The sequence below is a fragment of the Geotrypetes seraphini genome, chromosome 6, assembly GCF_902459505.1.
Source record: "Geotrypetes seraphini chromosome 6, aGeoSer1.1, whole genome shotgun sequence".
NCBI classification, from domain to species: domain Eukaryota; kingdom Metazoa; phylum Chordata; class Amphibia; order Gymnophiona; family Dermophiidae; genus Geotrypetes; species Geotrypetes seraphini.
This window is the reverse complement of record NC_047089.1, coordinates 206,258,107-206,285,882: the sequence shown is the minus strand read 5'-3', so window position 1 is coordinate 206,285,882 and position 27,776 is coordinate 206,258,107. Positions and strand designations below refer to the sequence as shown.

The 27,776-nt window shown below is 42.1% G+C and overlaps 1 protein-coding gene and 1 pseudogene across 1 annotated transcript in view; one reads left to right on the top strand and one right to left on the bottom strand.

The window, feature by feature from the left end:
* ANTXR1 (ANTXR cell adhesion molecule 1) overlaps positions 1 to 27,776 on the bottom strand; it is a 278,540-nt gene that overhangs the window by 182,744 nt on the left and 68,020 nt on the right. Inside the window, exons 7-9 of the mRNA XM_033949187.1 lie at positions 22,143 to 22,211; positions 13,951 to 14,031; positions 10,208 to 10,268 (exon numbers count right to left, since the gene is read on the bottom strand). Coding sequence (XP_033805078.1) covers positions 10,208 to 10,268; positions 13,951 to 14,031; positions 22,143 to 22,211 — 211 coding nt within the window. The remainder of the gene's footprint in view (positions 1 to 10,207; positions 10,269 to 13,950; positions 14,032 to 22,142; positions 22,212 to 27,776) is intronic.
* Positions 8,588 to 9,233, top strand: LOC117362589 (annotated as a pseudogene).

Below are 27,776 nucleotides of genomic sequence, written 5' to 3'. Positions count from 1 at the left end.
AGTGCAGATTAGTACATAGGCTACAAGCACTCTTCAATCTCCCCCTCTATCACATGATAGGAAGGATTTGATAAACCTACACTATACTCATGATTGTACTCGGGGCAGGATACATAAAGCTTGAGCAACCTGGTAAAAAAATAAATACTTAGTTGGGAGCAATTTTGTTTTGCCAGGCTGTGCTCAGCACAAATAGCGTGCAAATTATATGCATTTTATTGTGCTGAGTAGCCTGGTAAAAGGGGGTGGAACTGTGCCTGGGGCCTGCACAGAAGAGCTAAGCAATAGGCACAGCTCTTTTGCCCCGTACAGCTCCCGATCGCCAGAGCTCGTGAGCAGTTTATAAAAGTGGGATTTTTTTTGTTGTTGTTTAAACATCCAATATTGATGCAGCTGTTATATATCTGTTATGTCAGTATGTCCCGGCCGTGCCTAACAGCTGCATTTTGAGCAAAGGCATGACATACACTCATAATCCAGACACACAAACCTCTACCGGCAGCTTCAGACCTACTGGAAAATTTGACTTGGTAAAAGATGGGCATTCCCTTCTGAGCATTACAAGGAGCATTCATTTTAATTCTAATGAGCTTATTGAAATGCTCTCTGTGGCTGCTACCATGATTGGTAAAAGCCCCTGAGAACCCTTTTGAGCATCGGAGGCTGAGTTGCCTTACAAGTAAGATTGACTACAACCAGGTTACTTGCATGGCAAGTTTTCAAGAATCTCCCCCTCAGCCCTCACATAGGTGTCAGAACGGGGGAGGCCATAGAGGTCATGGCCTCCCCCAAAAATTGGCAGTCAGAAGAGTCAGTTATGGCTCTACTCACCCCACCCAACTCCTCCCGGTCACTATAATTTTTAATCTGTGGGCATCTGCCACATAGCCGTGTCGCTGTAGAATGAAGACTTCCAGGGCAGGCCTACTTGTTGACACTGTGTGGTGACTGCTTGAAGATTTAAAATGACAGTGACTGGGGGGAAGGTAGGTGATGGAGTCATCATACCACAGGATCCTGCTGGGTCTAGGGCACAGCTTTTGGGGCCACCCCAAACAAAAAAGCGTTCCACTGCCTATGGCTCATCACATACCCCCCTCATTCCATTTTTTTTTGCATATGAGAAGTACAGACAGGATCTGCAATAATTTCCCACTGATGGACAGCAGGGACAGTATGGCGTATGCAGCTAGTTTGATGCAAGGATGATACTCTGATGACCGTATCCTTCTTGTATGCATTATGAGCTATTGCCTTTCATCTTCTGATCTGGCTCCCTTTTCCCCTCAGACTATCACTGGAGTGCTTTGCATAATTAACTTATATTTTCTAGAATTACTGTCTTTTGTCCCTGCTGTTTTCAACCTGAGGAAGGGAGTGTTGGCTTCTGAAAACTAGTTGAGGAATATATTTAGACCAATAAAAAGACATCAACGTACATCTTTGGGCTGGGGGGAAGGGCACAGGGTTTATTTTTTTATTTCATAATCCTTTATTTCTTGTTATATCCAGAAGATGGCAGCTGGGACAGGAAGCATGAAAGAGTTAATGAGAAAGTAGGTAAAGGGGAAGGCAGGCGCTGGCCAGACTGACAGACGTGTTTTCCTCTCTGAAATCTATTAAGACTTGCAGACACAAGAACTCTGAATTCCTGATTTTGCAGGCGCTTCTCCAGCAGAGGGTTACCACATGTCTCAGACAGGCCCTGGCGGAATTGCAGGGCTCATGTTTCATATGTGTGAGCTCTTCTATACTTTCTGCACTTCATATTCTCCCTGGCGGGATATGCTCTTTGAAATGACTGACAAAAAGTTACCTTCTCCCTCCTGAGTCAGTGCACATCACAGCTGAACATGTGCTGAAATCAGGACTTAACGTGGGATTATTGAGTGCGCTAAACCCAGATTTTACAAGGTAATTTTTAGGGTATTTTCTATTTTTTTGAATCTTAGGTCATGTGTTAGTGTTTGCATTAGATACATAATCAAAGAGATGCCTGAGAAATATTCCCAAAGCACATTATCCCCTCCCCCCTTTTTTACAAAACCGTACCGTGGTTTTTAGCGCCGGCCGTGGCGGTAACACTCTCCAACGCTCATAAAATTCCTATGAGCTTTGGAGTTCTTACCTCTGCGGCTGGCGCTAAAAACTGCACTTATAAAAGGGGGATGGGGGAGAACATAAGAACTGCCATCTCCAGATCAGACCTTCAGTCCATCAAGTTCGGCGATCTGTACATGCGGAGGCCCAGCCAGGTGTACACCTGGCGTAATTTTAGTCACCCATAGCCCTCATGAGGGAGATAAATTAATGAATAGGTACAGCAGAAAAATAAATTTAAAAAATTTTATAATCAAGACCTGCTGGCCCTCTCCATTCTACAGCTTCCTCATAATCTCTCTGGCCTTATATCTGACTTTAAAGGGGATGGGACTTGATATACTGCTTTTTCTGTGTGGTTACAATCAAAGTAGTTTATATATTTTAGACAGGTTCATATTTTGCACCTTATGCCCAGAGTCACAAGGAACTGCATTGGGAATCAAACTCTTAACCTCAGGGTGTTGAGCAGCTACTCTAACCACTAATGCTGCCTGATTTTCCAATTTGAATCATTCACTGATTGACTTCAATTGATTAATTCTTCAAAAAAAAAAAATCAAACTCACTAATTCAGTGAGTCCTAACATACCTCTGGGCCTCCTAAACCATAGAAACATGATGGCAGATAAAGGCTAAATGGCTCATCCAGTCTGCCCATCCACAGTAACCATTATCTCTTCCTCCCTCTAAGAGATCCCATGCGCCTATCCCACGCTTGCTTGAATTCAGACACAGTCTCTGTCTCCACCACCTCATCTGGGAGACTGTTCCACGCATCTACCACTCTTTCTGTTAAAAAAGTATTTCCTTAGATTACTCCTGAGCCTATCACTCTTAACTTCATCCTACGCTCTCGCATTCCAGAGCTTCCTTTCAAATGAAAGAAACTCGACACATGCGCATTTAAGCCATATAGGTATTTAAACGTCTCTATCATATCTCCCTTTTCCAGCCTTTCCTTTAAAGTATACATATTAAGATCTTTAAGTCTGTCCCCATATGCATTATGATGAAACCATGCACCATGAAACCTGACTCCATCCTTTTTATATGACTCTGCTGGAGAGGGTGCAGAGGCGAGCCACGAAACTAGTCAAAGGTATGGAAAATTTGAGCTACAAAGAACGCCTCAGAAAACTGGGACTATTCACCCTCGAGAAGAGAAGATTGCGAGGGGATATGATAGAGACTTTTAAAATATTAAAAGGATTTGATAAAATAGACCAGGAAACAGCATTACTAACATTTTCGGAGGTGACACGGACGCGGGGTCATAGCCTGAAATTGAGTGGCAGCAGGTTTAGGACAAATGTTAGGAAGTTCTGTTTCTCACAGCGAGTGGTTGGCGCTTGGAATGCTCTCCCAGAGGAGGTTGTGGCGGAGACTACTGTTCCGAGTTTCAAGCGCAAGTTGGATGCACACCTTCTTGAAAATCATATTGAGGGATACGGGAAATCCGGGTCTCCAAAAAGGAGTACTTAAATGGGCCGCTGCGTGCGCGGATCGCCGGACAAGATGGACCTCGGTCTGATCCGGTGAAGGCATTTCTTATGTTCTTATATCTTTTTGAAGGTGCGGTCTCCAGAATTTTACACAATATTCCATATGAGGTCTCACCAGAGTCTTATGCAGGGGCATCAATACCTCCGTTTTTCTACTGGCCATACCTCTTCCTATGCATCCTAGCATCTTTCTAGCTTTCATCGTCACCTTTTCAACCTGTTTGGCCACTTTGAGATCATCCATCAAGTCTCGCTCTTCTGTCGTGTACAAAAGTTCATCACTCCCTAAACTGTACTGTTCCTTTGGGCTTTTGCAGCCTAAATGCATGATCTTGCATTTCTTAGCATTAAATTTTAGCTGCCAAATTTCAGACCATTCTTCAAGCTTTGCCAGGTTTTTCTTCATCAGATTTTGGTATCATCAGCAAAGGCAAATCTTACCTGACAGCACTTCAGCAATACTGCTTATAAAAATGTTAAAAACAACAGGCCCAAGAACAGAACCTTGAGGCACAGCACTGGTAACATCCCTTTCCACTGGAAAGGTCAGTTAGCGGAACTACCAGAACTTTCCTAAGTTCCTTCGGCACCCTCTGATGTACACCATTCAGCCCCATTGCTTTGTCTACCTTTAATTTAGCTAGCTTCTCACGAACATATTTCTCTGAAAATCAATTAGGGTCTACCACTACTCCATCCTTATTCGCATTTGTTTTCTGCAGTCCCGTTTCCGGTGCTTCAGCCATGAACACAGAACAGAAATATTTTTTAAGCAATTCAGCCTTTGCTTTATCAGCTTCTACATATTTCTCCACTTCACTTTTGATTCTCCCGATGCCACTTTTGTACTTCTTTCTATCACTGATATATCTAAAAAATGTTTTGTCTCCCCATTTTACCATATCAGTTATTTTTTCTTCCATTTGTATCTTTGCTTTCCTGACTACTTGACCAGCCTTTCTTAACTTTTCCAGATATTTTTGCCTGTCTTCTTTTTTCTGCGATCTTTTGTAGTTTATGAAAGCTGACCTCTTATTCCTTACCTTTTCAGCTACTACTTTTGAGAATCAAATGAAGCTTCCTTTTCCTCTTACTTTTACTTACTTGCCTCACAAAAGGTCTGTCGCCCTTACAATAACTCCTTTCAGTTTTGCCTACTGCATTTCTACTCCTTCCAGATGTTCCCATCCAGACAATTCTTTGACGTAATCCCCTATCTGAGCAAAGTTCATTTTTTTAAAGTCTAGAACCTTGAATGAGCCCTCTCTAAACCCCTCTCAATATTAAACCGTACAATGCAGTGATGGGTGGCAGGTGTAGAAAGCTGCTGCACATAGGGGGAAAGAGGAAGAATTGTTGGATATGGGGTAGAGGAGATGAAGGGAGAAATACAATAAAGAGGTAGAAAGAAATCCTATATATGGAGGAGGGGAGGGAGTCATGTATGAAGAAGAGAGAGAGAAATGGTGGACATATGGTGGAGGGCAGGGAGAAATGGTGCATGGGGAGAGAGAAAGAAATGTTGCACAAGATATTGGAGGGGAGGAAGGGAGAGGTGCTGAGTAGAGGGGAATAGGCTTGACCTAGGGCACAAGGCAGAGAGAGAGAGAGAGATGGTAGATAGCAGTAGAGAAACAGAAATGTTGGATATGGCAACAGAAGGGAAGGTACAGAGATTGAAGATGGATGGTAAGCATGGGGAAATAAATCGTCAAATGGGCAGGAGACCCTGGTGAGCAAGTTAACAGAAAATAAACAGAAGCCAGAGCCTGTGACCAACATGATTTGAATAATAAAATGACCAAACAACAAAAGGTGGAAAAATAATTTTATTTTCTATTTTGTGATCACGATATGTCAGATTTGAAATGTGTATCATACCAGAATTTGTGTTAGACAGTGAGCATTAGCTAGGACCTAACAGAAAGAGGGAAAGTCTTTTTTTGCTTGTTTATTTTGTTTACACCATAGTACAGACGTGGGGTTGGAGAGGGCAAAGGGGGACGGGGATGGGTGAAGAGGCTACAAAATAAACCTGCCAGAATGTTTGAAATCCTCCCCCCAAAACACCCAATTGGGTAGGAAAAGCAAATTGAATCGAAAAATCGATTCAATAGGCCACATTGAATTGAATCAAAATTTTTTCCCCTGAATCGGGCAGCACTACTAACCACTAGGCCACTCCTCCATGCTGTTAGTTCTGCCCAGGAATATAGCATCCATTCCTTCTTTCTGTGACTAAGCATTATTTGAAAATCCCATAGGTTTGCTAAGCGCTAAAAGGTTTGATTAATTCTTTGTCTCTCATAGATTTTTTTTAGCTGGGGGCCACTATCTTGTCTATTAGCTCCTGCTTATGTTCACTGGAAGATTGGGACCTTGGGAATCTTCTCTACCTGCAGCAATTTAATGGGGCTGCAATACTTCCTTGATTCCTTTGGAAGGGAAGGAGATGAGGGGCTTCACTGCTTTCTGGACCCCCTTCAAATAATATAAACTAGTATCTCAGCTTGTCCTCTAGGGTTAGCAACCAAAATTGGTGTAACTAAACCTTAACCTGAAGCTGGTCACCCCAGCCAGGAAGTTAATAGATCCTTCTCATCCTCTATGGGAGAGAAACAAAACTGAGGAAAGCTTGAAACTACTTGTAAATGCATGTGGAGGGAGGGGGAAAGGAAGAACAGAGGAACCTCTCTTTCCAATCCCACAACATTTTCCTTCTATGCTCTGTCTGAATACCTTTCACTGACAGGTATCCAAGATGCTTACACTGTTTTGTATAAAATAATATAACTACCGTATCAGTCCACGGTAAAGATAATACATAGAAACAAAAACAAGATGATGCTTTTTTATTGGGCTATCTTAGTACATATTTTAACTAGTGTTCAAAGGACAGAACCACCTTCCTTAGTCAAAATTATCGAGAGATTCCCAGCTCCATCAATGCTGACCTTCTGACAACCATCTAATCCAGTGGTCTCAAACTCAAACCCTTTGCAGAGCCAAATTTTGGATTTGTAGGTACTTGGAGGGCCTCAGAAAAAAATAGTTAATGTCTTATAAAAGAAATGATAATTCTTTATAGTTTTATAAATCTTTCCTTTTGGCTAAGTCTTAATAATAATGTTGTCATTTATAGCTAAAGAGACATATGATCAAGAAACTGATTTATTTTACTTTTGTGATTATGATAAACATACCGAGGGCCTCAAAATAGTACGTGCGGACCACATGTAGCCCCTGGGCTGCGAGTTTGAGGCCACTGATCTAATCTGAGACAAAGATTATTTAAGAGCAAACTTCCAACAGAATCTCAAAAAGAAAAGAATGACACAAGTCCCTGCAATATAACCAACCTAATCCCTCTCTTTTATGAAGCCGTGTTAAGCTTTTTTATCATCGGCTGCGGGGGTAATAGCTCCGGCCAGCAATAAAAAAAACCCCGTAATGCAGCTTCGTAAAAGAGGGGGGTGGGGTTAAATTTTTCTAGCACATATCACAGTACCCCATTCAACAAATGATTCTGACTCAAGCTCTTCCTCAAATGTCTATTTCCCCTTTACAAAACCATAGCACAGTTTTTAGCGACAGCCGGGGCGGTAACAACTCCAACGCTCACAGGAATTCTATGAGCATCGAAGCTGTGACTACTTCAGCCAGCCATAAAAACCGCACTACGGTTTTATAAAAGGGTTTGGGGGTATATTATTTATTGCAAAGATTTGAAGACACTATATCGGGAAGACAGGACAGATATTAAAGAGAAGAATCAACTCACATAGGAACCACATAAAAAAAACACAAAGTTGACACCCCCCTGAGTGACCATCCACAGGGGTTAAATACTTTTCCATGGCAAAATATGCCAAAAAAAAAAAAAAAGCAATTCAAAATAAGGGCACACACGGAAATCTTTTTGTTTCTAATTTTTTTAAAATTTTGTTTCTGTTATTTTAACACATGCTAAATCAGTGTGGAACACTACAGTGAGAGAAACAGAACAACAATTGTTGTTTTAAAATGGAAGCATATGCCTATTTGAAAGGTAAAACAAAAAAGAAATCAACAGAACTGCAGTGAAACTGCAAACAACAAAATAAGAAAAAACTGCAGGAAATGTTTAAGGTAAAGGAATTTTATTCAAATCAATAAAATGAAAATCAATAAAAAGTATAGTATTCAAAAATTAGTCCTTGATGTTAAATAGTATGGTCCCGACACGGTCTGTGTTTCGAAAAACACTTCTTCCTCAGGTGTCCGACATTTATATGCAAGAACCTTATGGAACAAAGTGAACTTATGGGCAAGTGAACAAAAATTCTAGAAACACAGGCGATAAAAATCTTCCTGTAGAAAATGGACCCCTGAGGAAGAAGTGTTTTTCAAAACATGGACTGTGTCGGGTCCATACTATTTAACATCAAGGACTAATTTTTGGATGCTATACTTTTATTGATTTGGGAATAAAATTCTTCTACCTTGTACATTTCCTGCAGTTCTTTTTTGATTTTGTTATCCCTATTTGAAAGCCTCAGAAACCAACCAACTGAGCAAACACACAGCCTTGAGCAGGTCATTTCCTAGAGGGGCAGTGCAATGAGTGGAAGCCATCGCTTCAAAAGTAGTTCTTCAGGCAAGAGAGTTAAAGGCCAATGCAAGAAGGAGGTATGATGGACTGCCTTGGGAATGGACATTTTTTTCATCAGAAAGTCAATGATTCTACCATCGTAAACTGAAGGGGAGAGATACGAAAGCATGCAAACACTGCATCCTGCTTAAATTACCAAATTCAGGTTACCAAGTTCCTTTTTATATCTTTCAGACTGGTTTAGCTGTCACAAGTTCATTTTATTTATGTATACAAGGTGCTACCCAAAAGTTTGGGAAATGTGAACAGCGTGCACGAACTGGATATAGGATGCCCTTCTGCCGCTAGAAGTATCTAGCAGTGCTCTTTCGTCCTGTGGCGTGGCACCGTGAAGAAGGCCCAGAATCTGGAATTGCAGTCGCAATGACCGAATGGGAAACAGTACCTGCGGGTTCAGAAACCCCAGAAATTAAGCTTTTTGAGAAGTGGAGCACAGATGACGTGCAGATTAATGACATTTCTTTGCAGGATTATATTGCAGTGAAGGAGAAGTATGCCAAATACCTGCCCCACAGTGCTGGCCGCTATGCTGCTAAATGCTTTCGTAAGGCCCAGTGTCCTATAGTGGAACGCCTCACCAGCTCCATGATGATGCATGGCCGTAACAATGGCAATAAATTGATGACTGTGCGTATTGTAAAGCATGCCTTTGAGATTATCCACATGTTAACTGGAGAGAACCCCTTGCAAGTCCTGGTGAATGCTATTATTAACAGTGGCCCTCGGGAGGATTCCACTCGTATTGGTAGAGCCGGAACAGTGAGGTGGCAGGCTGTGTGGATGTGTCCCATCTTTGTAGGGTTAATCAGGCTATGTGGCTTTTGTACACTGGAGCCCGTGAAGCTGCCTTCCGTAATATCAAGACCATTGCTGAATGTTTGGCTGATGAGCTTATCAATGCTGCCAAGGGTCCTTCAAACTCATATGCTATTAAGAAGAAGAATGAACTGGAACGAGTGGCAAAATCCAATCGCTAAATTATTTGATATTCATCCTATTCAAATAAATTGGCTGAGTTTTATAAAAAAAAAAAAAGAAAAAGAAAAAGAAAAAAAAGAAGTATCTAGAAGTATGCTTTGTGAATCAGTGTGCCAATGGGCGTGCAGCTGAGTGGTCACGCTGTTTTGTTCAATGCGATTTTGTAAGGTTGTGTTTTAATGACTTGGTGGATTTCGATATGATGGATTTTACTGAGCAAAGAATCTGCATCAAATTTTGTTTAAAAAAAAAACTGCTGCAGAAACCCATCGTATGCTCCAGGAAGCCTTTGGAGATAATTCCATGTGCCAAAGCAAAACTTTTCTTTGGTACAAATGCCTTAAGGACAGATGAACATCTGTTCATGACGATGACTGTTCCAGATGACCATCATCAAGCACATCACTGGAAACCATAGCAAAGGTTTGTGAGACTATCCATGCAGATCATAGACCTATTCGCCTGACCTTGCCCCCTGTGATTTTTTTCCTATTCCTCAAAATGAAATTACGACTGAAAGGGTGCCATTTTAACACAATTAAAGAGATCCAGACAGAATCGCAGGAGGTCCTCAAGGCACTCACCCAAGATGACTTCCATAGATGCATGGAATCATGGGAAAAATGCTGGGATCGCTGTATACATTCTCAAGGGGACTACTTCGAAGGAGACGGTGGAAACTAGGAGTTTCAGTAAACAATTTTGCTTTTACAATTGAATTCCCCAAACGTTTGGGTAGCACCTCGTATTAACATGTTAATAAGCAAGAATACACATTAATTGCAATCTAGCGCATGTGTATGCATGCCACATTATTGTTAATGGGGCCTTTTTAGTTTGGGAATAATTTTATGAAGCATTTTCCAAATACAAAGCTTGTTTTACACATGAGAAAGTCTGTTATAAATGTTCACATAGGTACAAATAAACAGTTGCACACAAGGCTTTCCTCAGATCAGGCTGCATTACTTACCTCCTGCACATATGCTGGAAGGTTCGGCTGCAAGAATTTCAATGCATGATTTCTTCAAAATCTGTAAGGGAGGCATGAAATTGATAAACCTAAGTATTCTGCTTCTAGTCTGCAAACACTCTACCCTTTTCCCTTCTATATGATATTATAATTCTGTTTCTTTTTCTTCTCCCTATATATTAGCTAGCATACTGTAAACTGCTCAGAGTACATCAAAGCTGAAATAAACTGGAAACTTGGAATATCTTGAGCACTGGCAGAGATGGCAGTGGAAACGGGTAAGACTTGAATTCTGGGCATAAAGGTGACGGCTCTGCTACAGTCTATTGGGATCCCCCCAAAGCAGTATTTGCTAGGCTCATATTCTCTGAACAATATTCCCAACAAACAAAGGGGTCCTTTTACTAAAGCGAGCTAACTGATTTAGTGCATGCTAAATGCTAAGGCGCCCATTATATTCTATGGGAAACCTTAGCATTTAGTGCGTGATAATCTTTAGCACCAAATTTGCTACATTTGCAGTTCCTCCACTTAAAAATCCTAAGCAGGACCAAAATAGTCAATATTTTGGTATTTTGCTAATATCTTTTCCCTCATAATTAAGGTGACCCTATAACTCATATTCAGTAAGACAAGCTGAGCCAGTCCTGGATTTACCCCACTGCAATATTTATTTTCACTGGAGCACTGTAAAGCAGATTATTATTATTATTATTTTTAACTAGGACCTCACTACTTACAAAACTCTTTAGGGAAAAGGATATGATTGTGTCTCCTTGTGAGGTATTGTATAATTAACCCTGCGCTACAATTTCAAAAGTGCTAGCATCTGTTATAATCATATGTTTAATGCAAGGCATTCCATCTCTGAGAATGCGATGAAGAGCATTTCCTCTTGAGACAAGCAGTGCACTCGGCCAAAATGCTGACATTGTGACCAGTTTGGAAATAACTGAAGTTTAACGTCTCCTACTCAGCTCTCTGTGCTCTTTTCTTGTTGACTAAGGAATTCAACACGGGGCTCATTTTCAAAAGAGAAAGACGTTCAAAAAATGGCATAAAGTGGCATTTGGACGTTTTCTTTGATTAAAAAAAAACATCCGAAATGCCATTTTCAAAGTGGTTTTCTATGCTGTTTGTCTTTAGTGCCTCTAAATCTCAAGGGAGCATATTGGGGGGAGTGTTTGGGGTGGGATTATGGCAAACTTATGATCTGGACATTTTTCAGCAATAATGGAATATTGCAGAAAACATCCAGAGCAAAACTTGGATGTTTGTGGCTAGACCTGTTTCAATAAGGAATAAGCACTAAAAAGGTGACCAAACTGACCATTGGAAATATGAAGGAATGGCCCCCTTTTCTCCACCAGTGATCACTGACCCCCCTTCCCTCCAAGATGTGAATGAAACAGCACATACCAGCCTGAATGACAGCTTCAGATGATATGGCCAGTCCTATTAGAGCAGCAAGTAGGTCTCTAGAGTAGCCTAGTGGTCAGTGCTGTAGACTGCAGAGAAGACAACAAAGGCCCATATCCCACTCTAACTAGTACACTTGTGGTGGAAAGTGAGGGCCACCCAAAACCTACTGTACCTAGGTATATAGGAGACACCTGAAGGCATAAGGGCTATTATGATAGTATATATATGGGTGCAATAGGTTTTGGGTGAGTTTTGGGGGGCTCCTCATACAATATAAGGAGGTTATGGTGAGATCTGTACCTGGGACTTTTTATGTGAAGTTCACTGCAGTGCCTCTTAGAAGGCCTCACTGCTTTGCTGGGATGTCTGCTGTAATGGTAATTAAGCTGAGAATTTAAGAAACTGGGCCCAATTGCCACTCTGTCACTTAACCCTCCATTGCTCCAGATACAAAACAAATTGTGAGCCCACTAGAGAAAGAGAAATATGCAACCCCCTTTGATTGTGCCACAGAAAGGCAGTATGTAAATAAAAATGAAAATGTATTATAGATCCCATGACCAGTGAAGGTATCGATTACACTGTCCATTTCATTTGATCTTTTGTTATTGAATTCTTTACTGCTAGAAATCTACAGCAACTTTGTTCAGTCTTTCTTTCCAAATGTAATCCCCTGCTGCCATCCATAAGTCCTCATATCATCAGAGATGCATTGAGCTGACCACGTTCTGGAAAGAATTTTTATTTTCTAAATGCATTCTATTTCCCACAAAAAAAAATAAATGGTATGTGGAAAGAGCAAATCTTTTCAGGGAAGACACTGTCAGCAAATGTCAACACTCCCAAAGCAAATAAATAGAAAAATAAAGGATTAACAAAGGCTCTGAATCAGCTGTAGAATTTTTTTTCTTCTTTCCGCAGTCTTCCCATATCGCCCCCACAGTTTTGCAGATATGAAACTAGAAAGTAGATCCTGACGGCTCCCCCCCCCCCCGACACCTTTAGAATTTTATTAAAGACAGCTGTGTGTGGAATGCAGAGCTGGAAATCAAGTGTCTTGCTCCAGCACAACATTATTTCAATTGTTTTAAAAATGGCAGATAAAAACTAAGGGGAAAGTTTAAGGCAGCAGTACCTGCAAAATGGTTTTTATGATTCTTACTATAAAGAGTTAATCGGGTTAGCTAGAGCAATGAATTTGAGCCCACTTCTAGTTTCCATGTATCCACAACAAATCTGAACGAGATATATTTGTATGCACTTCCTATTTTGTATGCAAATCTATTTCATGCAAATTCCCTATAGAGAGCCTGGAAACTGGGCCGATCTGGGGGTGGAGGAAGGGAAGGGTTTTGGATCACTAATCAGAGGAGAGTGTGGCTACAGTCTCACCATCCTGAGGTTATGGGTTCAAACCCTGTGCTACTCCTTGTGACCCTGGGCAAGTCACTTAATCCTCTTAGACAGACTGTAAGTCTGCCAGGACAGATAGGGAAAATGCTTGAATACCTAATTTGTAACCTGTTCTGAGCTCCTTTGGGAGGATGGGCTAAAAAATTGAATAAATAAATAATAATATAGTAACATAGGTAACCAGATGGCTTTATGTCCTCCTGTACCTTTCTGGTCTTGTACTTTCAATTTCTCTAAGAAATATGGGACCACTAGTTCGGAGCAAAGAGGTGATACTCTTGTCCATTGTAACATTAATTTAGACTTATATTCAACCTGCTGACCATTATGGGTAGAATTAGCTGCAGATGTTCAATGCTGGGCTATTGCTAGCCTCCAGGTCTTATGCGGGTCCCAGAACCCATATGACACTTATTCTGGCTCACATAAGGACAAGTAGGTATTCCAATTCCTGCTTTCCGTCCCACAAAGAAAAATCAAACCCCAGTTCCAGCTCTCATTTCCTCACCCCTTTAAGGCCCCTCAGCCTACATGGAATTTCCCTGGTGGTGTAAGGAGTGTTGTTAGGGCAGTAGCGATGCCTACTTGTTCCTGCCCATTGCGGGTCTGGCCTCTTAATGGCCATTGTGACTCCTGCCAGTAATCTTGGGGTACTTGGACCTGCAACTTTAGGCCACTATGAGAATTGGGAAGATTACATTTATTATGTCTTAACACTCTACCCCTCAGTTGAAATTTATCCCAGTCACATGTTCAGTTTTCTCCTTTTCCTTGCTGTCAAGAAGGGGGCTACAAAGTGAAATTTGGAGCCGGAGAATTGGGAAAATAAAGCATTTTAGCTAGTCAAGCTGTGCCTTTCAAACCCCATTACAACTCAGTCCCAACTAAAAGAAAAAGCTAATACTCACAGATACTATGATCCCCTGCAGCGCTTCAAACCCGTCGTTCACAGGAAACACATGATCTTTGCTATCCGCGATCCGTGCCAGCTGAGAACAGAAATAGAAAAGAAGGGCTATGAAGAGACCAGCCGCCCAACAGACAGAGCAGAAGCAGAAGTTCAGAAATCCCAGGACTGGCTCTTCTGCTCTCATTCATTGTGTTCAGATTGCAACGGTAGACATGAATTTAGGGCCAGTGGCATATCAAGGGTGGGGCAGTTCTGGGTTGCTAGAGCAGTTGCAGATCTGCAGAACGCCTGCATGCAGCTGTCAGTTGTCCCTGCCCCCTCTGATGTCAACTTCCTGTACTAGGGTGGGGGACAGGCAGCGTCCATAGCTGCACGCAGGCAGCCTGCAACCCTGCAACCAATCTACGCTCCTTCCCACCACCCTGCCAGGTACGCCACTGTCTATGGTTACCACTAGGGATGGGATGTTGTTTGCAATGGCATGGAACATGTCAATGAAATACCACACATCACTGTATGTTTACATTTATTTGCTACCACTGCTACTACACATATGCAGAGCTGTACATTAAACACTAAGGGCCCCTTTTACAAAGCCGCAGCAGTGATTCTCCCGTGGCAAATGCACCAAAGCCCATAAGAACTGAATGGGCTTTGGTGAATTTGCCATGAGGGACTTGCTACCATGGCTTTGTAAAAAGAGCCCCAAGAAACACAGAAACATGATGGCAGATAAAAGTCACATGGCCTATCTGCAGCATCCACTATCTCCTCTCTCTAAGAGATCCCATGTGTCTGTCCCACACTTTCTTGAATTCAGACATAGTCTATGTCTCCATCACCTCTACCGGGAGACTATTCCATTCACCTACCATCCTATGCCCTCTCATTCCGGAGCTTCCTTTCAAATGAAAGAGACTCACCTCATGCACTTTTATGCCACTTAGGTATTTAAACATCTCTATCATATCTTCCCTCTTCTATCTTTCCTCCAAAGTATATATATTGAGATCTTTAAGTATGTCCCTATACGCCTTATGACAGACCATCAACCATTTTAGTTGTCTTCCTCTGGACCAACTCCATCCTGTTTTTTGAAAGTGTGGTCTCCAGAATTGTACACAATATTCTAAATGAGGTCTAACAGAGTCTTATACAGGGGTATCAATACCTCCTTTTTTCCTACTGGCCATACCACTTCCTATGCACCCTAGCATCCTTCTAGCTTTTGCCGTCGTCTTTTAAACCTTTTGGCCACCTTATGATCATCACATACAATCACACCCAAGTACCGCTCTTCTTTCATGCACAAAAGCTCATCACCCCCTAAGCTGTACTTTTCCTTCAGGTTTTAACAGCCCAAATGCATGACCTTGCTTGACAGAGCTCACAATCTAATAAAAAAAAGCCAACAGGACAAATAAGAGATTAGGGATTTGCTAATTTGATGTATTGCTAAATTTGGACAAACCAAGTCTAGGTGATTTACAAAATGATACAAATTCAAAAGAGTAAAATGAGCTACATATAGGAGAGAGACAAGACATACAAAAGTACATATTCAATCATTCAACAAATGAAAAGTTTCAAAATGTTGTTAATATCTGAAAATGAGCAGAAAAGAAAAAACCCATTCAGCTGCCAGGAGGCAGCCTGGATAACTTCCATGGTTTCAAATTTATTAAAAGTTTGATATAAATGCAGTGTCAAATATTTTCAATGCGTATAACAATAAAAAAATTTTTTTTGGGGGGGACAAAGTAAAACAATTTATACAAGTAAACATACAATCTATGTACACAATTAATTAGCGAAACATAAGGGAAGAGGGGTGAACTACAATTTTTTAAAGAAAGTAGAAGAACATTTAAGGAAAAAACAACATCAGAAGGGTAATTGAAAACGTTTTACAAATAAGGCTAGGCCTAAAAAGTGAAAGGGAGAAGTTGTGACCTATATATAGATCTGGTTAAATTTAAGTATCTGAGCCCGAGATTGTTGATGAAAGAATTAACCTGTCTGTGACTCAAATGCATCTTTAAATAGGAAGCAATGTGCTTTTAAATTTTTCTAGAGAGGTTTCACCGCGCAGATAAATTGGTAACTTGTTCCAAAGCTGGGGTGCTATGATTGAAAAAACTGTAGCCCTTCTGGTGCTTATTATTTTCAAAGAAGGGATACTTCGCAAATGCTGTTCTGTTGATCTTAAAGATCTGGTTGAAGAGTATGGTATCAAATAACGATGTAGAAATATTGGTGTGTTGGATTTTGAAGGTTATTAATGCAATTTTATAGATTATTCTGTGTGAAATTGGTAGCCAGTGTGCTTTTCATAGAAGAGGAGTGACATGATCGTATTTTTTGGAGTTTGTAATAATTTTTAATGCTGTATTTTGTATAATTTGTAACCCTCTTATTTCTTTCTGAGTTATGCCGTGGTACAATGTATTGCAGTAGTCCAGCCTGGAAATAACCAAGGAATGAATTAGAACATTAAGTGCTTTTGGTTCTAAGACTTTGGATAAGGATCTAATGAGATGTAGTTTATAAAAACAGTTTTTAACTACAGAACTAATCTGATCATGGAAAGATAATTTTTGGTCCCATAATACTCCCAGTATTTTCGTCGTCATCACTTTTTGCAGTGGGAAATTGTCCAGGACTATTTGTGATGAGAATATAAGATCCTTTTTCCATGGAAAAAAACATTATTGAAGATTTAGTTGCGTTCAGGGCTAGCATGTTGTCTTTAAGCCATTGACTAATTTGTTTTAACTTATTATTTATATTTGTTATCTCATTGGAGTCAGTAGTATTTAATGGATATAAAAGCTGAATGTCATCTGCATAGGCAAAAGCACTGATCGCAGAAATTCAATGCCAGGCTGTTTCCGTGACCAGCATTGAATATCTGGGTTTTTTGTGTGTGTGTGTGTGACTGCTAAATAGTTAACTGGCTAAGGCCTAGATTCACTAACCTTCCCGATCCTACCCAATCCGTGGCCGATCCGTGGCAGGCTGACCGATCCACAACACATCCTCATGCAAATGTGGACGATCGGAGGCAAGGCCCCCACCGACAGAACGATGGCTAGACGATCCTGACGCATGCAAAGACCATCTTCTTTGCCTGTAGATGGTCTGCGCATGCTCTCCGCGCAAGGAAGAGCTAGAAACTTTTTTTTTTACTACAGAGCTGGAACCTTCTTTCACGAGCCACCCGCGGATTTAAAGCGGGGCTGCACTGCGGCGTGTTCTGGAACTTAACGGAACGTGCAGTAGTGCAGCCCTGCTTTAAACTTGCGGGTTAAAACTACAGAGTTGGGGCGGCATGAGCAGGAGAGTCGGGACAGAGAGCAGGGCGGCAGAGAGCAGGGTTTTTGCACATGCAACTGGTCCTCAGCAGTCACTTGTTTTTGGATCGGCCAGCCTAGTCGGTGTGCCTGAATTTGTTTAGTGAATCGAGGCCCTTCCTACTTTGCATGCCTTTTCCCCTCATTTGCATGTGCAGATCGGATCAGAGGATGATCGGCCACGAGGTTAGTGAATTGGGTCGGTACATGATTGCAAACACAATCGGTGGGCTTAGTGAATCTAGCCCTAAGTCAATATTCAGCATTGATTGGTTAAGTTTATTGTGGCCAAAGATAAGACTACTATTTACACGATCAGAGTTGGCTGCTGAACTTAGCTGCTCAGAGCCTAAATTGATGGTTATCACACAATATAGTTGGTTAACTTATAGCTGCTAACCACAGGTATTTAGTGGAGATAACCAGTTATCTTGCACTGAATAGTCGCATTTAACCAATTAAGTGCTATTTAACCAGTCAACGCTGTTTCTCGCTGGCTGAATAGCTCTATCGCAGGGGTAGGGAACTCCGGTCCTCGAGAGCCATCTTCCAGTCGGGTTTTCAGGATTTCCCCAATGAATATGCATGAGATCTATTTGCATGCACTGCTTTCAATGCATATTCATTGCAGAAATCCTGAAAACCTGACTGGAATACAGCTCTCGAGGTCCGGAGTTCCCTACCCCTGCTCTATCGGCTGGATTGGGGGGGGGGGGTGTTCAATTTCCAATGTACTCTTTGCAAAAAAATGTACACATGCGCAAACAATAAAGCAAAGAGTATTTCCTCTTTATGAAAGACTGTATCCCTCTTTCAAAAGAAACAAAAATGAAGACTAATCAAATCAAAATAAAATAAACAATGCTACAAACAACATGGAAGATGAAATGAAATGGACATTTTGGGACTGTCCATTCCTAGTTACCTCCCAGGTTAATTCAATCCTGGTTTTTACTCCACTGCATATAATCCTACTTTTATGAGATCGATAAATTTATGCATGTGGTAGAGGAAAGCCAGGATTGGTTCATCCAATCTCATAAAACATGGCACTCTCTGGTCACCTTAATGTAGATGTGGAAGAAGGATTATGTCCTAAATCCCCCACTCATAATGGGAAAAAAATGCATGATTTGTTCAAGAGGGAAGAACTGAGAATGACAGTTTTTTAAAACTGAAAACTAACTTCCTGTCTCGGTCGAGGAAAGGTTGGAAGCCCAGAAATAACAAGGCTACTGGTTTATTTATATAGATTTATACCCTCCCCTCCCCAAAGAGCTCAGAACGAATTACAATATAGGGTTTACATATAGCAGTGGTCTCAAACTCAAACCCTTTTCAGGGCCACATTTTGGATTTGTAGGTACTTGGAGGGCCTCAAAAAAAAATAGTTAATGTCTTATTAAAGAAATTTTGCATGAGGTAAAATTCTTTATAGTTTATAAATCTTTCCTTTTAGCTAAGTCTTAATAATAATAATAATAATAATAATAATATTGTAATTTATAGCTAAAGAGACATATGATCAAGAAACTGTTTTATTTTACTTTTGTGACTATGATACATACTTAGGGCCTCAAAATAGTACCTGGCGGGCCACATGTGGCCCCCGGGCCGCGGGTTTGAGACCACTGACATATAGTGTGTTGCATGACGAACCTAAAAACATCCTAGCACCATCAAGTTTGGATTTGCTGTTGTTTTTCCCCCTTTGATTTCTAAAGCATTCTTTAATTTTGGTACTGAGAAAACAGATTCCAGTTTTCCAGAGGCTTGAAGATCCAACAGTTTAATCAAGACAGAAAAGAACCCAGGGAAGGACATGAGTGAACAGCTTGGCTGGGTTTTCCTTACACCTCAGTGGATGGGCAGCAGAGAAGTTGACATAATTAAAAAGTGCAGGGCTAGCCCCAAAACATCCTCACTACAATGCCTTAGATATACGGTAGTTGACATGCCTGAAATAAATGGAGATACCTTGGGCAGAGGCCTAGCTAACACTGAGTGAGCCTGAGAAAAAGTCTAGGGCTAGCTAACAGTAGGGACTGCCTGCTGCTGAACTGAAGTGCCCTCTGTTCTCTATCCCCGCTGCGGGGCATTTCTATGCCCCTTTCCTGCTCCTGCAAATCCAGCATCTCTCTGTAGCTCTCCCCTGGCAGTGACAGTGACAGTGATGAAAATAAATAGCCTCTGGATGGTTCTGCCAGTGCCTTTCATCTGCCACCTACTGTCTCCACAGAAAGTTGCATCAGAGGAGGCAGGATGTAGGAGAGGAAAGGTCTTGGTGGGACTGGCCAGAAGCTACCTGTTTTCTTTGCTGCCACTGTTGCTGCCAGTTCGAGTTTGGAGGACTTGGGGGGTGGGGATTATAGAGAGTCAAAAGATCAGCAAGTTGGGGGGGGGGGGGAAAGAGGGAGGTATGAGAGAGACAGAGAGATGCCAGATCTGGGATGGGGGGATGGAGAAATGCCAGGCCAGAAAAGGAAGAGAAACTAGATGCAGGAAGTGTGAAGAGAGGGGGAAATTAATGGATGGGGGAGGGGGAGAGAGAAAGAGAGACCAGGACCAAAAGAGGGGTGAAGAAAGAAAGAGAGAGAGAATGGACTAGGAAGAGAGATGGGGTGAGATGCTAGACCAATGGAGGAAGGGAGAGAGAGGGATGCTTGATCATAGGGAAAAGGGAGGTCATTATGAGAGAGAGACTAATGATGGCCCTGGGAAAGCAGTGGGGAGGGCAGGGGAATCACAGGAGAGGGAAAGATGCTAGCCCTGAAGTGGAGGGTGCAGGAGGAAGGGGAGTGACAAGGTCACAGAGAAGAGATGCTGGCCCTGAAGGAATATAAAATTCTGGACAATGTAAAATATGGACACAGAGGAGAAATGCTGAATATGGGTGAAATATAGGGACACTGAGAGGGCAGATGCTGAACATGGAGTGAGGGGGAGGGGAGAGGGACATCAAGGGGAGATGCTGTATGGGATAGATAAATGACAAAGTGGGAAGAAATGTCAAAAGGACAGAAGATTCTGGAAAGTGCATTTTAGTTTCTTTCTCTATTATTATGACAGATTTTCTATACAGTAGGTGAGTCTGAGAAGGTGTTATAGGGAGCCCATCTTAAGTTTTCTGCCAGGGATTCAGTCCTAGCTTTGCCACTGACCTTGAGACTAGGAAAGAAAGAGAACCAGAAGTAAGATCAAGAGCGCTATGGAAGGAAATACGTAGGCAAGTAAGTATTTCAAGGAAATTGACCAGTATTACCACTTTAAGAATTTCATCAACACTTAAGTAACGTTGCCACTAATGAGCTTACCATACTATCCATTTGGACAGAACCCAACTCTTGCTTTTCTGAACTTTCTGGATTTTTTTTTTTTTTTGCTACATTGTTTCTTTAGAAAGCATGAACGCAGTTGCCTGCACTGTTTTCAGAGATTAAAGAAGGGGCCTTTTGCATCCTCTCTGACAGCACTTTCAATGACACAGTTGATGGAAACAATGTGACGAAAGATCTACAGAAAGACGATCACAGGGCCCCTACATACATAAAGATATTCTAGCAAAAACCACCTCGATCTCCCTTTTTTGGCCCCTCCATGCACAAAGGATCTGCTTTCTAGATTCAAGATAAGGACACAAAAGGAAATGCAAGTTACAGATTCCTGTATTCACTTTTTCAATTGTGTGATGCAGTGGTTAATGCTACAGCCTCAGCACCCTGAGGTTGTGGGTTCAAACCCACAATGCTCCTTGTGACCCTGGGTAAGTCATTGAATCCCCCATTGCCCCAGGTGAGCCTGCCAGGATAGACAGGGGAAAATGCTTGAGTACCTGAATAAATTCATGTAAACCGTTCTGAGCTCCCTTGGGAAAACAGTATAGAAAATGAAATAAATAAATTTATCCTTAGAATACAGTAGTACCTTGGATTACGAGTATAATCCGTTCCAGGAGCATGCTCGTAATCCAAAATGCTCGTTTATCAAAGCGAGTTTCCCCATAGGAAATAATGGAAACTCGCTTTGATGCGTTCCCCCCCCCCGTGAACCGGCATTGCTCCCCTCGAAGGCCCCCCCTGCGATCAGGCACCCCCCCTGCGATCCGGCACCCACCTGCCTCGAACCGGCACCCCCCCCCCGCCACGATCCGACCCCCCCCCCCGCCACGATCCGACCCCCCCCCCCGCCACGATTGGGCACCCCACCTGACACGATACGACCCCCCCCCGACATGATCCGACATCCCCACGACACAATTGGGCACCCCCCCGCCGCTTCTTACCCTCATCTGGGCACTCTAGAAAATCGGACTCCTCATCTTCTGGGCCTTGAGCATGCTCAATCGTGTCGGGGGGGTCGGATCATGGCGGGGGGGGGGGGGGGGGGGGGTGCCGGTTTGAGGCAGGGGGGGTTGCCGGATCGCAGGGGGGTGCCGTATTGCGGGGGGGGGGGGAGTGCTCGTAAATCGAGCCATGCTCGGTTTCCGAGGCACCGATTTTGCAAATGTTTTGCTCGTCTTGCAAAACACTCGCAAACCGGTGCACTCGTAAACCAAGGTACCACTGTACATAGTTTTAATTAGAGAGAGGGGTATTAAATCATGACTTAAGATTTTTTAAAAAAATAATGGACTACTGGTTACATTGTAGTTGATAAAGGGCGAGTGTTATTATCAAAGGTGCATGTTTTCAAAAGACGTACAGATGGCAGTAAGTTTGGGGTTGAGGGACAGGAAAAGAGAGATACGACCGTCATTAATCCAATAGAAACATAGAACGTAAGGGAAAGGGGAAACACTCCACACTAAAACAGGGAGTATGGTGAGAAAAGAGCTTACTTGCGTTTCATTGAAGTCCTTAACGCCAACACAATACACAGTCGCTCCCAGGTCACGGGATACATTGGCCTAAAAGGAGAGGGACACAGAAAGTCAACCATTACTCTCTTTGTACTGACTTATAATCTTATGAACATGCAAATGATAGTATAAATTAAATTGTAATTGTACCACTGAATTGCCAGAGTATGGAAAACCAACTGAACAGCAGCACAAGCTGTGCGAGTGAAATCAGGGTTTTCTATTAAATACACCAGTGAGCGATTTGAACTTTTGCAGCTCCTCGGTCTCTCTCCTCTCATATCTCTCCCTATACTCCTCCCCGGGAATTCCGCTCATCGGGTAAGTCTCTCTTAACTGTACCCTTCTCCTCTACTGTCAACTCCAGACTCCGTCCCTTCTATCTTGCTGCACCGCATGCCTGGAACAGACTGCCTGAGTCAGTACGTTAAGCTCTATCTCTGGCACTGTTCAAATCCAGGCTAAAAGCCCATTTTTTTCAAGGCTGCTTTTAGCTCCTAACTCCAACCCACTTGTAAAATACCCATGTCTATTTTGTCACTCCGTAATTCCCCCACCCCAATGGTCCTGTTTGTCTATCTGATTAGATAGAGTTTATATCGAGCGGGGATTGTCTCTTACATGGTCAATGCAATGTACAGTGCTGCATGTGTCCGGCAGCGCTTTAGAAATGATAAGTAATTAATCGCCTTTTCCAAATGTGAGCTCAACACAAGTTACAAGCAGGTACACAAGATATCGCCCTGTCCAAATGGACTTAGAATCTGACTGGTTGATATTTAAAGCAATTTAACAGTCCAGAAACCGCTCCGTCCTTTGTTCCCGGCTCACTCCTCTAAACACTGGCATACTATTAGTGTGATTAAAAAAAATATTGGGACATCAGTTACTCTGAGGTCCTTAGGAAATCATAAATCATTTGCAGTCTATTTGATCCCGACGCACGATAAAAGTGGTTTTCATATCCCTTACTCAAACAGTTGAACACCTAAGTGTTCTCATAGAGTACTAGCATAAACCAGCATTGCTGATCTTTTTATTTTCTTTTTCACAAAAATTTGGAATGAGCACCCCCTCGGAAGTCAAACTTCTTTCTCATTTATCAATCTTTCGGAAAGTGTTGAAAACCTATCTGTTTCAGAAAGTTCTGACTGATTCCTCTACTATAAACTAGTGATCATAGAGGTTCAGGTCTTATCTAATTCTTTCCATGTTCTGTGAATATTTTGTTAACCGGGTTGAGCCCTATTGGAGGGATGAATCGGTCTATAAAACCACGGATTGGATTAGATTGGATTTAGGGGCGTGGATTTGCACCAGTTCTAGGGCTAGCCTAAATGCAGGCACCTAAATGTGATATTTGCATGTGTACATTACAGTATTCTGTTAAATAAACATGTAAATGTCAGCCCTGCCTATGCCCCGCCCACACACCTTCCCTGTAAATGCTCCCTTGCGTCTATGAGCCAAGCCACATGTGAGCTTAAATTATAGAACAGCGCTGAGTGTATGGCTGTGATTTATGCACGAGTGGCAGGAAGCTATACATTTAAGAGGTGCTTAAATTTAATTATAATTAAGGTGATGATGTCCAATTATGCATTTTTTAAGGGATTCTTGTGGAAGAGGTGATGCTGGGATGATGATTGTTAAACTGAATTATTAAAAACTTGTGTGTGTGTGGGGGGGGGGGGGAGTGTTAAGGTTGAAGCTCCTATCTGGGAAACACCATGACCTATGCTTCCCGTCTTAAATTTACTGCTGCAATGGCCAGGTTATATCGCTGTGCATCATTCTCCATCTGAAATGACAACATATCATTTACATTTCAGTGTTGTTTAAATCAAAAGATTTTCAATAGGTGCTATTCCAGAATAGCACATGTAAAAAATGCACCATTGTGCTATTCCAGAATAGCACAATGTGAAAAACAGTATTAGCTAAAAGTGAAATAAAGATATAATTTCAAAACAAAATTGTTTTCCATGTGCACCCCCAGTAGGGGACAGAGATTTATACACAGGCAGCCCATATAGACAGCCTATGACTCCCGGTAACTGTAGAGCCAGTGCAATTTTTAAGGTCTTTCAAAATGGGATTTTCTTATTTCAGTATGCTATATTTTATTGCCTTAAGAGCATACTCAGATCAAAAGCAGACTTATGCTGTCAGTCAGTGATCTATAGTTAGAAATGGAAACTTACTTACAGTTGGTACCTCTTTATTTTGAAACAAGTTTCAGAGGATTCCCTTACCTAAGTGTGGCTAATAGCATGGGCCTCAGCCTACAGAATATCTGATTACCTCAGCAAAATATAATTCTTTCCATTTCTAACTTTCTTGCTGCAGGCACTTAACTAGTTCTAACTTTGTTCTCGTCTTCAGATTCACTGACGCATTTTTTGACAGTACCCAAGAGTGAAAATACAAAGAAAAGGTTGTCAGTAGCTTAACCGAATCCCTCTCATGTTTCAAGCAGTTGGGGGGAGTTCTTTATTTCAGAAATATTGCTGCCCTCTTTGTACCAGATAAATCTGTGAAACAGACGTTTTCATGACCTGTGATCTAACAGTTTTAAGAAGTGGCATGCAGGCACTCCCTAAATCCTCACAGCTACTGTGGCCAGCATATCTTCTAAACGCCAGCTGCAGTGGTTAAAAAGAAATCCATACAATCTGTGCCACTATCCAAATAGTGAGTATGCAGAATAACCAGATAGAGCAGAGACCACCAGTATTTGTTTGGATAGCAGTGATAGTGTGCTACCTGGGTAATTTATCTGGACAACTTAGGGCAGCAATAAGACTGTCCTAAGTTATCTGAATAACTTATCTGGATAGTGGATGATTTTGCCGTTGTTATTACATTAGTGACTTTTATACCACCTTAACCTTGCAGCTCTAGGCGGATTACAAAGGAGATTAGCTGGCCATTTCCAGATGATTTACAGGTTCAGGGACACTTAGGGAGTGGAGATAAATTAGGGAACAGCTTTAGTCTGTCTTGCCGAATTTTCTGAACAGCAGGGTTTTAGAGGTCATTCTGGAGACAGCCCTTGCTCTGCTTGCAGTCTACCTTGGCACTATCCAGATAGTATTTCAGTCTAGATCACACAAAAAATATACTAAACTAAACTAAACCAAACCTTAGGTTTGTATACCGCGCCATCTCCGCAAGCGTAGAGCTCGGCACGGTTTACAGAATTAGGATAGAAAGGAACTCCAGAAGAAGAAGGGTAATAGGAAAGGAACTAAGAGGGTAGAGAGGGGTCAAGGTACCAAAGAGCGGGAGGTGTTAGATTTTTGAAAAAAGCCAAGTTTTCAGGTGCTTGCGGAAGAGTTGGAGGGAGTTTGAATTTCTGAGCGGGGAGGTGAGGTTGTTCCAGAGTATAAGATATATTGAATAAAGAATTATTCTTAAAAATTAGTGCATAAAGTGCTCAGACCTACCACCAATGTGCTCAAAGGGTTCGAGCAAAGGTAGCAACGGGACCATTAGTCCCAAATTTTCTTTTACTTATTTTTTTAATGAGCTGGAAAGTAAAGCCTTAGTACATCTGGCGGTCTCAGGTCCTAGATCTTGCTGCTTTTAAACGAACCCCTTGTGATGATAAATAATGTGAAACATTCAAAAACTTATTCCCACTAGCATCAACCCCTATATCCAGATAGTGCCAGAACAATCAGTAATGTTCTTCGGTGGTATTATCCAGCTAGCGCCACTGAAAATCTCTAGATCAGCGGTTTTCAACCCAGTCCTCGGGGCTCACCCAACCAGTGGAGGCTTTCAGGATATCCCCATTAAATTCAATGGGGATATTCTGAAAATACTGCCATATATGTTACTCAGGGAGAATAAGTTTCAAACATCAAATTCCTCTAATAACTTATTCATATATAACACAGAAGAACGATCAAACATTGAAATACTGTTTCTAACCTGCCCAAACTCATCCATAATTTTTCTTTGAGACTAAAAAAAAAAGTTGGGAGAAAAAAGGCCTCAGATAAGCTTTATGGACCAAAAAAATTCCCAGTTATAAAAATCATTCAATTGCCCTTTATTAAAGTCTTGAAGAAAGCAGGTGCACAAAGCAACACAATGCAGGCTGATCGTTCTCAGAACCAAGCACAAAAGAAATAAAACAAATTACTTAACTTGCTCTGGCTCCAAACCATCCTCTATTGGTCATTCACAGGCTGTTTCCAGCGGCGTTCAAACTGCAACTCCATTTCTCAAGCAGAGGTAAAACAGAGGTCATAATTGGAAGTTTTTTGGCCCATGAAGCATATCTGAGGCCTTTTTCTCCCAACTTTTTTTTGGTCTCGAAGAAAAATTATAGATGAGTTTGGGCAGGTTTGAAACAGTATTTCAATGTTTGACTGTTCTTCTGCGTTATATATGAATAAGTTATTAGAGGAATTTAATATTCTGAAAACCCTGACTGCCTGGATGTGCTCTGAAGAAATTTTTTTTCACTCAGAGAATAGTTAAGTTCTGGAATGCATTGCCAGAGGTAAGAGCGGATAGCATAGCTGGTTTTAAGAAAGGTTTGGACAAGTTCTTGGAGGAAAAGTCCATAGTCTATTATTGAGAAAGACACGGGGGAAGACACTGCTTACCCTGTATCGGTAGCATGGAATATTGCTCCACCTTGGGTTTTGGCCAGGTACTAGTGACTTGGATTGGCCACTGTGAGAACGGGCTACTGGGCTTGATGGACTATTGTTCTGACCCAGTAAGGCTATTCTTATGTTCTTATGAGGACTAAATTGAAAACCCCTGCTCTAGATAGACCAAACCAGTAACATGTATCCTGATAACTTCAGTTAAATAAGGAGACCTCAATTTCTTGTACACTGGCCCACCCACTTTATAGTGCACAGCTTTCTTAGAATTTTGCATTTCTTTGATTCTGAGACCCCCCAAGCCAAGGATGTTTTAATACAGAAATAATACTTAAGATGCAAATAATCCAGAATACTGCGGTTAGGCTCATTTATGGACTGAGAAAATATGACCACATCACATATTGTTATCGTGAATTCCATTACCGTATTTTCTCGCATATAATGCGCGCGTTATACGTGGTTTTTACAAACCGCACATACCCTTGCGCATTATACGCGTGAGCGCGTTGTACAAAATTTTTTTTACATAGTTTCCCCCCCCCGACGCCCGATTCATCACCCGGAAGGAGCGCTCACACTCCCACCCCGAAGGACCGCTTGCACCCCCACCCGAAGGACCGCTCGCACCCCCACAGCCTCCCCCCCTCCTCCATGGAGAAGCTGTCTACCTTGTTTCCGGATGCCAGCCCAGCTGCTTCCTCTGCCGGCGGTCCTGCCCCTTCTCAGAGCCCTGTGCTGCGCTGCTTCCTCTTCCGGCGGTCCCGCCCTTTCTCTGATGCCAGAGAAAGGGCGGGACCGCCGGAAGAAAAAGCAGCGCAGCAGGGCTCAGAGAAGGGGCGGGACCGCCGGCAGAGGAAACAGCTGGGCTCGCTGGCATCCGGAAACAAGGTAGACAGCTTCTCCATGGGGGAGGGGGGGGAGGCTGTGGGGGTGCGAGCGGTCCTTCAGGTGGGGGTGCGAGCGGTCCTCCGGGGTGGGAGTG